General features: G+C 40.8%; 1 protein-coding gene across 1 annotated transcript in view; it reads left to right on the forward strand.

Moving 5' to 3' along the window:
- Positions 1–4,636: 4,636 nt before the first annotated feature.
- The window catches only part of lsp1a (lymphocyte specific protein 1 a), a 42,115-nt gene continuing 31,443 nt past the window's right edge, over positions 4,637–15,308 (forward strand). Inside the window, exons 1-2 of the mRNA XM_082540493.1 lie at positions 4,637–4,727; positions 4,927–5,033. Of these exons, the coding sequence (XP_082396619.1) occupies positions 4,975–5,033 (59 nt within the window). The 5' untranslated portion in view covers positions 4,637–4,727; positions 4,927–4,974. The remainder of the gene's footprint in view (positions 4,728–4,926; positions 5,034–15,308) is intronic.

Below are 15,308 nucleotides of genomic sequence, written 5' to 3' on the forward strand. Positions count from 1 at the left end.
ACCTCTCCTGAGGTGATCCACCTTTAAAAAGCTGCAATACAAGCTTCCAAAATATGTTTAAAAGAAAAAATGTGAGCTGCTTTGCTTCTTTTGTGGTCTCCCTGTGTAGACGACAAAGATGATGTTCTCAGACTTGAAATACACTCCATGGCCTGTTCATTAGACACACCTTTTGATAGTACTAGTCCGGAACCCCTTGTTCCTTCAGAACTGCCTTAATTCTTTGTGGCACAGATTCAGCAAGGTGCTGGAAATGTTCCTCAGAGATTTTGGTCTATTTTGATATGATAGCATAGCACTTTGATGCACATCCATGATGTTAATCTCCCATTCCATCACATACCAAAGGCGCTCTATTAGGTTGAAACCACACCCCCGGTGGTCTGAACTGTTGATACAAGGCAGGGTGCATCCATGCTTTCATGTTGTTTACACCAAATTCTGACTCTACCATCTGAATGTTGCTGCAGAAATCGAAATGTCATCAACCCACTGAGTTTTTCTCCAGTCTTCTATTAGCCAGTTTTGGTGAGCTTCTAACTCTAGCCTTAGATTCCTGTTCTTACCTGACATGTGTGGAACCTTGTCTGGTCTTGTGCCGCTGTAGCCTGGACCTGGTCTGGTCCTGTCTTCTGCTGCTGTAGCATGCAACATGTGTGTTCAGAGATGTTCTTCTGCATCTTCTTCATTGTTATGAGTGTTCGCGCTACTGTTCCCTTACTATTGGCTTGACGCAGTCTGGCCATTCTCCTCTGCCATCGAGACCCACCCAGAAGTCGGCATATCAGTCTTAAAGCACTTCTTAAAATGTTGGATAATTGAAATAGCAAAGAGAGATGTGATAAATGTGACAATCAACTGTCACATGAATGCTATTCTCATAATGTTTGTTGGAGAAAGTCTATTTTACTGTGGAGAACAAATGTCTGACTCACAGCTGGATGTCCCCACTTGTGTAAATCATCCACATGAGCTTCATTTAGTTCTACAGAAACCACAAAAGTTCAGCCCTGGCATCCTGCTGTGAAACGAAACACTTCGGGCCTCATGCAAGTCTTTTTTTCTCTTTCTCCAGCAATGAAATGGGAAAGATTAGAAATCTACCAACATGCTGCTCCACCGCAGGGAGAATTAATCTACAGCTCTTACCACAGAACATCACTCCAGAGTCCAACACTCACATGCTTGTAGAGAGAATTCTGACTGAAACTGATGGGGAAACACTCGAACACTTCACCACAGTTTATTAATGGCTCCACTTCTTCCAGTAAGCTCTTGTGTTGAATCCGTTCCACAGCAACAGTTGGACTAAAACATTCTGTGGATGTAAATTATACGCTCAGAGTTCTAATAAACATAATATATAAAAGATGAATGTAACCACTCTAATGCCACAGATTGTTTGAAGTCTGTTATGAACTTTTGAGATTTTACCTTCATCTGTTTAGAGACTGAATGTAATGAATGAAGCCTGTTTCCCTCCTACAGTAACAACTTTATTGGCTACAATGGACCAATGAGGTTGGTTTCAGTAAACCTTGAAACTACCCAATGAGACCTTAAACTATACTGGATGTAAAAGACACAACTCCCTGTGTTGGCACGAGTGTCAGTTTAAAAAATTGAGTCATCACCTTAACTTGAAGCACAAACAAAATCCAAATAGATGAATCGTTAAAATAAGAAAATAAAAAATTGAGATGTAATCTTGCTTTTTTTTTTCTCATAGCCTACAAAACCAGGGCTTCCTGTACTGAATTAGACTCTTTGAAAAACAGAATTAAAACTAATTAAAGCACATTAATCATAGAGCTGTTATAAAGTGGAAAACTATAGGCTCAAAAAATTTGTACTGGGCATTTTAAAATGGCACAGTGTACAGAGAAAGACTCTTTGAGGCAGCTTCAGGTGGCAGTTATAAGTGCAGTTTTTAGCACTTGGAGGATTTAGTATTTGGAGCCAGTTTACTGAGAGCATTAATCAAGGTTAATGAAGCACTGTCTTCTCATGCATTTCTTCTGGAGACCAGAGGATGTACACACCGTTTCTCAAAGAAAAAAAAAAACTGGCCTTTTTTCTTCTTTAAATTTTTTTCAAGGCTTTGGGTTTCAAGTCTCAGTAGATGTAAGTTGGCAAAAAACTGATCTGTTTTTTGGGGGAGTTGTTTTGTTTTACAGTGTGCGAGTGTCAAGGTTGTTCAGGTCAGTCACTTCTCTGCTCAGTTTTATGAGCTTGAGCATGAAAGGGGGCCGCCACACCATGAATTCCCTTCCCAGAATGCCCTTTTGTTTGACGTGCCACTGAGTAAGATCTGCTTGAGCTGGTAACTGTAGCAACAGCGGTGTGTTGTAAATGTGTGAGGGTTTTGAAGAAGTGGGCGAAGACCAAAACGTAGAGTTTGTTTGTCTGAGTCTGAAGGGCACACGGCTACGAGTTCAGCCGGAGTGGACATCACAGTCCAGACGAAGGTTACAATGCCATCATTATTTCCACAATTGGAACAGTTTTTTTCCATTCAAGGGAAAAATGATTCTTTCTGTATTTTCTCTAATCATGTCTTTCGCACTGTTAATTACACAATCTTGTGGCACTGTTTCTTCTGTAGCATTAAACCAATATTTAAATGAGCGCAGTAGATGCAATGATTTAAAATTAAAATAAAGTATTGACAGTATATGTTAAGGTTCATGAAACCTCTGTATCCTGTCAGCAATGAACAGTAGTTTGAGAAAACCTTTTTCTGAATAAAGGGCTTTTTAATTAAAAAGGCGGAGTTGAAAGTACACTTGGAACAATCGGCTGTATAGCTGTCTGCAACTGAGGGTCTCATGCACCCACATTCTTTCTTGCCATCCACATTCATCTCATCGCTCGTAGTGATTCTCCTTTAAGGATCATGGATACATGTTGAAATGAAAGAGAGTAGGCACATGTAGTTTACACACAAACTTTGTGGCACAAAAGTTTTTTTTCTTTTTAATCCTGTGTGGCTGCTTTTACAATCAGAATTATGATCTGAATTCACTGCTGTGCCAAACACATTTTGCTTTTCCAAGATCATAAATCCTCTATAGGCTCCTCATGTATTCAATTCTATTTGTTATTTTAGGTATTACATTATTTGTGGTATAAAGTATGAAAATGTCTAAGAAAGGTCAGGCAGGGAGGGGTGGGGGGGATAGGAAATGATATTAAAAGCATAGAGTACGAACAGAAATGCACAATATTTTGGCAACTGCCGCACCTACAAGAAAAACAAACATACAGCACCTAGAATACAAAAATTTGAAAATGCACAGGCACATAAGTTCTTGTCGTGTGTGTGTATGTGTATGTGTATGTGTGTGTGTGTGTGTGTATGTGTATGTGTGTGTGTGTGTGTGTGTGTGTGTGTGTGTGTGTGTGTGTGTGTGTGCGCCCCCCCCCTCCCCCAGGAGCCAGAGGCAGAAGAGATGTCTCCAGGAGAACCAGGCCATCCAGGGCCCCTAAGAGTACTGGAGACAGACACACACACACACACACACACACACACACACACACACACACACACACACACACACACCAGGTATTTTGTAGAGGGCACAGCAGTCGTGGCAGTTACGCATTTCAACTTTTTTTCTCAAAATAAATTTTTGACTTTAATCTCAAAATTTCAACTTTATTCTTGAAATGACAAGCAAAATATTTTCTTTTTCTTAAAGTGGCCCTAATACTCTGTACCTGTGAGACCAGGGAGCTGCAACTTAGAGGATCATAACAGTCATGGTTAACAGATTGACAGCTTTCAGTGTAGACTTAAATTAACAGACAATAAACCACCCGTGGTATTTAAAAGGTGGATGTTCCCCATTCCTCAGCAGACTTTACCATGACCCCTCCACAGGTCCTGTGACTGTGAAGAACAGATCCACTCCAGGGCGGGAATCCACATCAGTTCCAAGATGAATCGTCTGAAGCCAAAACACTTTTTCTTTTTTCCCAACATTGTAAAGAAGTTTATTTCTCCAGTGAAGTTGGACATTTTAAAACTCGAGTTTATTGAAATTGACTCTTTTTTTTTGGAGTTGGCCTCAAGTGGCAGCTCATGAAATTGCAACACTGCAAGTTACCTTTTTGTAATACCAGAGAATATCACCTTTTGGGCACGTCATCCAGCCTTATCACCTTTCTGCAGAATAGTTTCCTGCTTTAGTGCTGGTGGACAAAAGTCACTAGAACATTCAAGTATAGTATGTAAACCAAACAAAACTCCTTGCATCCATAGAAGCTGTATTTGTCTCCAATATCAGTACTTTTGTGTACACTTTTTATTATATTCCATGTTTTCTTCTGTGATAAAGTGCTGTTAGGGCATTTGGAGGGGGATTGAAATGTTGGGGAGGAGTTGAGGATGTTTCAGTAGTGAATATTTTGGGGGGGCTGATGGTGGGGTGTTGAGGGTATCATCTTTCATACCCCCTCGGGGGAGACCACATGACCCAGAATAACAGGGAAAGGCAGCGAAGAAAGAGACGAAAGAGAGAGATGTTGGGCCCTGCTGCTCTGAGCTCTTCAATGAAAACCACATGTAGGACAGAGGGAGGGGGGTGAGGTGTGTGTGTGTGTGGGAGGGGGGGAGTGTAATGACTAAAAACCCAGCCTCTGAGAAAGAGAGAGAGAGATAGAGGAGGGAGTCCCTCTGAGCCTTGCTGACATTCCCAACCAGCACTGCAGGGGAGAGCACTGTGGTGAGATTTACAACAATAAGACAGTGTGTGTGTGTGAAGAGTCTTTAACAGTGTATCACACACGCTCTCTCTCTCACTCATTCTGAGCTCTGGGCTTTGATACGGCTGCAGGACAGACAGCTGCCTTCACTGTCGATTTGGAACAAGAGGAGAAAGCTAATCTCAGCGGCCGGTGTGGTCTGTTTTATTTCTACCACAGGGAGAAAAGAAGATTTCCAAGCAGCAGAAGAAGCAAAGAAGCGAAAGCATGTCCAACGCTCTGGTGAGGAGAAACTCCAGCAAACAGGGTTTACAAAACCTGATGAGGTATGTGGTCGATCCGTTTTTCCGTTCGTGTTGCTGGTTCCTGTTTGTTTCGCAGAGAAAGAATCGGGTTAATATTTAAACACCACACAAACACACTCACATTTCACTCACTCAGTTCTTCATTCTTTTTCTGCTTCAGTCAATAAACAGGACATGTGAGGTTTTCCCGTAAAGCTCTGGAGCATGACTGAAGGGTTTCATATCAGCACATCAAGATAAAGAGTGTGTGTGTTTGTACTGTAAACATAATGGGAACAGTGGGATTACTGGGAGTGTTTTGGGTCATGCAGGGTTTTGGGGGGATTTAGGGATTTTGAATCGCCTTACCTCCTTTCAGTGTACCTAAAAAAGAACAAAGGAATCATATTAAAATCTACTTTGTACTCTATTATTTTCTATTAAAAACACACTTAAAAGGAAATGTAAGACTGTAAAGTGTGGAGGTTTGAGGCGAGCCCCACGCCCAGGGCTTCTCTGTTTCACCAAGAAGGGAAGTGGTGTCAGTGACCAGTGTCAGAGTTGAAAGGTCACCTGAGTCAGTCTTTTGTTTTCTGGGCTCGTACGGGTGGCAGCACGTCCTGTCTATTGGGAAAGATTTTGTTTTTCATCCTGTGTGAGGTTCCAGTGCGACTGTGGTTTTTAACAGAGATGATAACGCACGCTCACATGCTGAGGTACTCACGTGGTAGAGGGAGGATGTTTTATCTTTTTTTATCCCTCATAGACATAAATTATTGGCTGACTTGGCTTTCAGTTTTGCCACATCTGTACAGATGAGTTTTAAAACAGACGGTTTGAATTAAATAGGAGGTAACATCCTTCAGAGCAGTTGGTGCACCACGGAAGCTGCGAGGGAAACCAAAGTAAAGACAAAACTTTACATCATCCAAAACGGTCTCTGCAGCGACTCAGGATAAAGTCAGTCATGACCCATATTAACGAGTGTTAGCTCAGTCCATAGAGGTATCCTCTCAAGCAAATTTGAGATCCAGCTCTTTCATGCCATGTTTTATATTCACATTTAGGTGGATTTGTTTTAATCTTGGTCATTTCAGCGCAACCTGTAAGCATGTGTGACTCTTAACTTTGAGAATGTGTCACTCTGGGATAACAGTATTGCTCAACTAATGAATTCCCAGTGGAGATTATGCATTTTGCATCTGTTTGGGTCCACTGTGATCTGGATTGGGTTTACAATCCTTGCATGTATTGATGACTGTCCTCAGGTCTCTAGTGTTTGAGCTCCATCTGTGAACGCTGGAGTTTGAGTAGGTGTTTCTGTGTTGTAAAAGTCCCAGTTGTGTTTGTTGAAGTCGTGTAAGGAAATGCATCATATGCTTGACAAATGTCTGAACTCATCTCTCTATTTGGAGACTTTCCATTGACTCAAAGTTTCTCCACAGAGAACTGATGCATGTATTTGTCATAGACTGTCCTGACATTGCTGAGTATTCACTTACGAGCGTTCGTGGTGCCTCGGCGACTCTAGAGGTGTCGTAATCAGGGGGCTCAGAGTAAACCTCTGAGTCACAGTGAGAACGGTATTCAGGCTTTGTTTATGCACAGATAACAGCTGGAGGAGGCAGTGTGTCACTCTGATTCAGTCCACTTAGCAGATGTCCTCAGTCTGGGGAGCTGACGGAAGCAATGACGTAATACCAGAAAGACTGCACAGCTCAAAATTGAAGGTGCAGTGATTCACTTGGCATTTTTGTGTCTTTTGTTATCAAACAGGTCAGTTTCATCCAGACTGTTTAGACATTTCTTGAGTTTTTACACCAGTGTCTTCTTCCAGATACAAATGTGTTCTCCTGTTATTTGATCTATAATCATTTCAGAGATTCCCACATATGTTTTAGGAATTTATTAACATTCGAGTGACTTAAAGTGAGTCAATTTATTCATGGAAAACATTAACTGATTAGCTTAGATCAACTTAACATTCGTTGGCAACAATCTGAATCAATCTTTTGTTTTGTAGATAGGTAACACTCACAGACTGTATATAAAAGAGTCATTTTTAACTTGAGCATCATGGTCACATTAAAAATGGGATGGACGTGATGAGCAAAGTGTGCGACTGAGAAAATGAACGCATTCCACACTGATTGGCTGGTCATTGGCCAGTGAGCTTACTCGTGATAATATATTTTTGACTGATCATAAATTTCATAACAAATTTATTATCAAATAACTTAAATTGGAAGTATTTATTGACGACAGTACAACCAGAAGAGTCGCCCCCTCTGATCATTAAAGATAAATCAAAGTTCTTCCCTTTTAAAATCTGATAGCAACATCTTTTGTACAGTCTGTGTGTGCACCTTCAGTCAGCACAGGGGTGGAGCGCTTGTTTATGCAAACATTTTACTTTTGTGCCCTCTTAAAATTCTCTTAAACAGAAGAATCTAAAAACATGAAACTTCTGGGACAGTTTATTCAAAAATCTGGCATGCACAATTTGGAAACTGATGTTACATTGCCAAGAATGAAGCAACCAGACCTCCCTCCATCCATTTTCTTAACCTTCTGTCCAACTCAGGATTACTTGGGCATGAGCTATCTCATAACAATGAATAGTCTTTATAGTGTTTTCCATGTTTGTTATATAAAGATAAGCTTAAAACGTTTAAGTTTAAAACAAACAAAAAAAAAGTCTTTGTATGCATAGAAACAAAACTGAAACTCAATCAAAAGCATGCCAGGACTACAGGCAGTGACATCACCCAGACCAATCAGAAATGCAAGCTCTGCAGAGACTTCTCCATAATGTCCCTTTTCAGTGGCACTAACACTAGATGTGTGTGATCAGAAGAACTCAAAGAAAAGGTTTAATCTTAAAAATACCCGTGTAATAAGCACGTAACATAGCTTAAAGGAACAACCGATTGGCGTGAGGGGAAAACATTGTCGATGCCACGCGAGCAAACCTCTGAAATATTTTAGCTTTTCTCCTCCACCTGAGCAGGATTGGTGTATCTGACAAGCTGACACTGTTTACTAGATACAAATATTATTTCACGATAGATCTCAACAGGGACACAAACACAGAATATGTCATCAGTGTGAGCTCAAATCATTGGATCGGGTCGAGGCAGGCAGTTGATCTGTTTTTAATCAGCTCTGCGTGGGAGACAAACACTGCCCTCCTCCTGCCAGCTTGGTGGGGCCTGGCTCAGCCCGCAGCAGTGATGTCACCCAGGAGGCATACCTGCCTCAAAACAGCCTGAGTGCTGCGACCTCTGACCTTCGAATCCCCCACACTTGGGTGGGTTTCCTGAGTGTTTATGGTGCAGGGAGATAGAGCGAAGAATGTTTGGAGGGAGTTGGAGTGGCGTAAGTTGCTGAGTGATGGGGGCCCTGAACTCTCCCTCCCTCTGCAGGTTGTCCTCATTAAAGGGATGGAGGGAAAGTAAACACAGCGGGGCTTCCTGTTTCCAGGGGTCGTATCTCTGAGAACAGATGACAGGTTTTCATCGCTCTCACTTCAGTAAACATCGAATGATAGCCTAAAAACCCAGGAACCAAAAACGTTCCTGCTATCTGCCCTCATGTGAGGGCAACATCTGTTTTTTCAGCTCATAAACTGCACCCATTATTGTAAATTTAAATTTGTTAGGAGCCATTTGTAGCATCACCTAGGTTTTAGTTCCCTTGGACGTTCAATATATCAATGCGGTCTTTTGACGAGGGTGTAAGTTAGAAGGGAACAGAAAGACATGTTCAAGGTTCAAGGTTCAAGGTTCTTTATTTGTCACATGCATAGTTATACAAGTATAACACACAGTGAAATGTAGCCTGACACGCTCCTCGACATGTGCAAAAAAATAAAAAAATAAAAAGATCTGGTAAGATCTGGTTAAAATAATAAAATATATATTTTGTTTACAGCATAAAAAAATGTATCCTGATCAGGGGAAAGAATAATTCAAAGAAAACTAAGCACAATAAAGGTCGATTCCGCAGTTCGCAAGCTCCGCTTCCGCTAAACACAGTGAAGCAGCAACAGTCAGCCATCCTAATGTACCAGGGGTGTCTTTATGCATTTTTACAACGGGACTTACCCCGCGAGGGTAATTAGGGAAAGCAGGGGGCGGAGTCTCTCCAGGAGAAGATCCAATAAATACAATAAGAACATGCAACACTAAAATACACTCAACATTAAAACATAACAAAGCATTCAACACTAGATAAGAAATCCTTCTTCCCCGGATGATGTGTATTATTTATATTATTGTAGGGTCTTAACCTTACAGTATAAAGCACCTTGAAGTAACTGTTGTTGTGATTTGGTGCTACATGCCAGTGGATGGTGAACTTTTACACGTGGAGCCATGAGCTTCATTTTTATTTTACTGTTAGCAGTAAAATAAGTTCACGGTCACACATGTATGCAGTAAAAACATCTCATGTGTTAAATTCCATGGAAAATGTTAGAAAAGTTCCATTTAAGGTAGACACAGAGAATAACCTTTTAATTTCTCAGGATAAATCTTGTAATTTTGAGACATGAATCACTCAAGTAATTTGAACTTTGTTAAAAGTCCACCCTGACATTTTCACATGGAAAAAGCTTTCCCAGCTTCTCTGTTCTCAGGCCACTCACCTCTCCGCCTGTTGCTTTTTTGTTTTCTGCCTCTTTAATGTAAAATAAAGGTTTGGATGCAATCAGATACACAGTTTGTGTTTGTTTGTTTGGGGATAGATGGTCTTGCTGGGTTCCGGATTTGTTTGGATTCTCATGGAGCGATCGCACAAGATTCTGTTTTCCACTTTTGCTGCGTCCCTGTGTTCTTTTAATTTTCCATTGATCCACATTTATAGAATAGTTTATAGAACATTTATAGAATGACAAACTTTTGCTTGAAGTTACTTTTTTGGGTTACATTTTACTGGCAGGAGCTTTCTCACTCGCCCTCTCCTTTAAAGCCTGTGTGCAAGCAAACCTGCAGGATTCCCAGACTTCGGGGATAAGTGGTCTGTTTGTGCTCTGCATGGGGGGGTTGGACACCCAGAGATCCAGCCATAACATGGTGATTACTGTCTCTGGCGATGTTGCTGGAGTTCTAATCGAGACTATTTGTGTCTGACTGCGGGATGATTTGTTCCACTTTTTTACTGCAATGCAGAAATATATCTTCTCTTATCTCTTTGCTTTACTTTCAGTTGGCATTTATTCTGTCATCACTAACTAAGAAACTAATTAAAATGCCTGAAACAAAGAAGAGAGAAAGCACTTACCTTACAAAACACTGTGCAGAATCTCAGTTATTCAGAAGTGCTTTTGAAGCTGCCGGTCTGTCTGTAGATTTCTTCAAATTTAAAATAATCATTTGTTTTGAACTAAAGAAACACCTGCAGGTCCAGGTGTCTTTGACTGAACCTTTTCTGAATGAAAAGATACCAGAATAGAGCTGAGGACATTTGAATCACTTGAATCAGGACATGGCGGCTCTGTTTCTAGTTCGAAAGAGATCTGGCAGCTCTAGCCTGTTTAATATTCTCCTCCAGGGACAGTGAGTGTCATAGGTTTATTGATTCAAGAGCCCCAGGCTGGAACAGAAATATTTAGGCACATTTTCCTTGTCAAAAATGTTTGAGCCGTTGTCATGGTGAGGAACAAGAGGCACATGTGCTTCAGATGCTGCAATCCTCCATTTAAATGCACAAAGAAGCATAAAGTTTATTTCCTTGGTTTCCTCTCTTTCCCTGGACACAGTTCTAGAAATAAATTCAGTACAACCCGTTTTATGGGTACCAGGTAATGATGCAAGGTTTTGGAAGGGAATTAATACAAATAACACACTACAGAGTCTACTGGCATGCTATTGCCCCTGTAGTTACTATAGCAGTGATCTAAGCAAAACATCAAGGTAACATTCTGATGTTGAACAGGGGCAATGATTACTGTGTTTGCATGCTATAAATTTAGTGCAGCTGTGGCTTATGGTTTGCGGGATTTAGGTCCTGATTTAAGCACCGATTTAATGGTAAAATTAAGAATTTAATGATGTTGCTGGATGGAAAAAATAAGAGGATCACCAGAGATCACCAGTTTATCCAAAGTTGAATGTATACTGGTAACTGTTGTTCATCTCTGAGAGCCCTTTAATGTATATAATTCAGTTCCTAGTCGCTGAAGACTTATTAAGACATTTGCCAATATGTTGGAGTTCTCACCTGCTGATGCCACTGCAGGAAAAAGTTTGGATCATCACATCAATTTTATTGTTTGGAGAAAATAAAAAATAAATTCTTGTTGGAGTTCTTTCACTCCAACAAGGCAGATGGCCGGCTGTAATATTGTTGAGGCTTTAATTAAACACTTGTTTCGTTAAAGTCACAATATTGTTTCAAATTGTCCATCAAGCAGGAACTCACTGTGTGAAAGTTGATGGGTGCAGCTGAAACTGGATTACTGTTGTGCCCCAAGGCTCTGTGCTGGGACCACTATCAGTTTCAGTGTTGGGGTCGTTAATCAAAAAGTGTTACGCATTAATCAGTACTTAAAGTAATGCAGTACACCAAAGAAAGTACTTTGTTACCTTATTTTCTTGTTTCTCTTTAAAATGACCTGAAATGTCACCTAATTACCAGTTAACAATAAACACCTGTGGGTACGGTTCCACTCACAACTTTCCCTAATGAGTATACAGAATATCTTTCTTTGAAGGCACAAAGCAAAGTTAAAAATCAACACAAAGCAATTCCTGCAGTAATCACATTACAGGTACAATCCGTAGCATAAACAGAGTGTTCCAGTGTTGATGTTAAATGTGTTGAAAATATTAATTTTAAGCAATCAGTTTTAATAAAACAGAAATGTTTAACATGATGTCAGTGAATTTGGAGTCGACTTAGAGGAAACGTCACGTAGATGCAAACATTAGTTAAGCCAGATGTCACTGTTATGTTTGGTTTTAGTCCACAGTTGCGCAAACTTGGGCTTGTTTTTCACTAGTAGTCCATTTCTCAGACCTCTGAATGAATAGATCATCTGTAAAATCATCTGTTTTCTTTCCTATGAAACCGTTGATTGCCCTACCAAAGAATTTGTTCTGACACGAGCACATTGACTAAGTGACTGTGACACTGTAGCATTAGCGCCCTGTCTCTTCCATAGAAACAAAGGGAAAACAACACTGATATGTATTTATTGTAAAGATAAATTCTAAACTCTTTTATCACCACTTTTCTAATATATTTGATACTTATGTTTGAAATAACGATTTGCTTGATTGATACAATTTCATGCATGTCATAATTTTTGTGTGACATGTGTGTCTATTAGTGTCATCTTGTCTGTATGCATGCACAGAGTATGTAATGCTGATGTCCTGGAGTTTGCTAACCTCGTTAGGACTTCCCTGATGAAACAAATATTTGAAGGTCAGGTTAAGCTGCAGAATCTGTGCTGAGAGGTTTTCTGTGTGACATGCAATCATTATTTCGGACAACACTCAGTTTTTTTTAATTTTTTTATAAATGTACCGAAACATTTTTAAGAACAGGTATGAGGTTGAGCTATAAATGCAGACTTGGCAATAATTTCAGGGGTTAAATCATAATACAGTGGAACCCCGACTTACGAAATTAATTCGTTCCCGAGGGTCTTTCGTAAGTCGAAGCACCCGTCGCGCCTTTTGAGTGAACGATAGGCTATCGGCTAATTGCTAACTGCAACAACAATACGTCATTCAAGGGGAACAGCGAAGCGCAAGTACGAAAGCCAAGGAGGTTGTCACATGATTCGGAAGGCATTGTGGGCATTGTCGGCTCAGCCAATCAGAGCCAGCGGATTTCTTTACACGGGCATTTTGCCGTAACACGGGCAGAAATATTGCCGTTAAGTACCTTCGTAACTTGAATTTTTCGTTAAATGGGGCATTCGTAAGTCGGGCTTCCACTGTATTTAAATATCTGGGGCCTCAAATATAAATAACCCGTGTTTGGACAGATGGGGGATATTTCTTCATAAATTCTGTGAACTTTGACCCTGTGGTTCTGTGATGCTCGGCTGCTTCTTCGCTGCTCGTCTGGTGACTCCCATAACTTTTTTTTTCAAATAGGAAAATGGAAATCTTTTCTGTTGTAATTGATCCGCTGTCCTGACTTGTTTCAACACTGCCATGACCTCATCTTGCAAACGTCTTCCCATCATCCGTGCCTGTCCCACGAGGCCTGGCACTCTTTCAGCCTGAGAGCAAACCATGTTATTATGCCACTGAAGCCAGTCAGCCCTGCGATGACAAAGTGTGTGCTTGCGAAAGAGCAGCGGAGGATTTAATACATTAACCTCACTTCTCCTGAGATGAATCCCTCCTTTGTTCTTGTTCCGGTGAAACATGGTTGGACAATAAAGTTAAAGCCTGGACAAGTGCAGACAGGGAGAGCATGGCAGTGTGCAGTTTAGTGACTCTGTTGGCAGGTGGCAAAGCTTTTATCTGGTTTGTGGCTTTGTGTGTCGTGTTTCTGGTTCTTTCTGCTGGTTGCTACAAATGCTGGTGATTACAAAGCTTAGGGTTTCTTTTTCTCTTATTAGATCCGCTAGCAACCGGCTGTGTCTCCAAAACACAAGAAAGCAGTTTATTCTTAAAGAAGCAGTACAGCATTTTGGGATGCGACGATTTTAAGTTTCTTCCCGTTAGAGTTGCATTGGATTAATTTCATCCAAATGAAAGTGAAGTGTACACAGCTGCAGTTCCTCTAATGGCCACTTGAGGTTTTCTCCAAAAGTGAGTCCGTTTTCAAAGACTACCTGTTAAAATGCCAAACTTTACAGCAGAAATACAAAAAATAAATCTGGCTGTAACTAATGCATTTAGATTTCTTGCAGCTGTAGCCAACAGCTGCCTGCTTGGTCTTGCCTCTGGCTGACCTTGTGACCTTTTTTCTGATGGCTGATTTGCCATCGTTGCTTTTCCTTTTTCATTTTTCTTCCAAAAATATCGATTGACCACATAAGGTGAAAGCTGGGACAACTCCAGCCTCCCCGCTACCCTAGATTGGATAAGCGGTTAAGAAAACTGAAGAATGGATGCACAGATATTTATTATGGAAGGAAAAAGTGGAAATGCCAATATCATTGCACGCCACACACCACAAGAGCGAAGAAATAAATGTTTTAATAAAAACCTTCATGAAGCACATCTGCTGCTCTGTTTACTGTAACCACTTTCCTCACTTGAACCTGCTTTCATATGTTCCCTCTTGTTTATTTGTGTAATCTGTCAATCACACTGACCTCAAGGGCTGGAGGGCGCTCTGTCGGCCGTTATCTGAGGACCGGTTCAGGGAAGCGGCGTGCTCGGTCATGCCTGTGGTGTCAGTTTACAGAAGAGCAACACAAGACTGGAGAAAAACCTGTTTGATTCCTGCTGAGGTAGAACAAGTGCGCTGTGCTTGTTTTAATTGTCTGGAGAAGCAAAACTACCCTGACAGAGTACAGAGCAACTCCAAGCTGTGAGCCAGGTTTAGGACCAGCGCAGACATCTCTGTTCTGCAGCAATGATTAAACATTGCAAATGATTTGATTTTGATGACACAAATCATGAGAAGGAGGAAGTAAAGCTAACTGTAATCCCGGTATTTTAGAAACACTCTGATGGAGATTAATCATTTAGCCCGAATCAGTCTGAGCAGCTGCCAGGCATGACAGAATCCCACAGTGCTGACTGCAGAAAGGAAACGTAATGAGAGGACAGCGTGGTGAGTTTCACTCAAACAGTCTGCTGGGTCAAAGCTCGGCAGTTTTCAACACCCAAACTGCTGACAGCAGCAAATCAAGCAGAGCCAGGTTTTATGTGCCAACTGTGCTCCACTTTAGGGCTCACATAGGATTATTGAATAGTTCTTTGGCATTTGTAGGTCATTTTGGTTTATACTTGCCACAAGATATTACACGCAGGTACTGTACTGATAGTTTTACTCAGAAACATTCCACCTGTTGGAGTTGGAAAGTCATATTATTAAGTTCTGCCGTCTTGATTATTTTCATGACCCATCCACCCCAACCTCCTTTCCTCCCATGATAATGACTACAGCCACTTTAAAAAAATAAATAAATTCTAAAGTCATTTTGTATGATTCACAGTTCAAAATAATCCTTGCCCATATTGTACTGGGCCTTGGTCCAGCCAGTCAGTTTGTCCTCTATCTAAAATTAGCTGTTTTAGCTCCTCCTCTTTTTAAGGCCACTATCCAATCTGTGATACTTGGCCCTTTATTGCACAGGAAACATAGAATCTTTGAAAAGTACCTAAGATGTGTGTGCTG

The sequence above is a fragment of the Aulonocara stuartgranti genome (genome assembly GCF_965226115.1).
Source record: "Aulonocara stuartgranti genome assembly, chromosome: 7".
NCBI lineage: Eukaryota > Metazoa > Chordata > Actinopteri > Cichliformes > Cichlidae > Aulonocara > Aulonocara stuartgranti.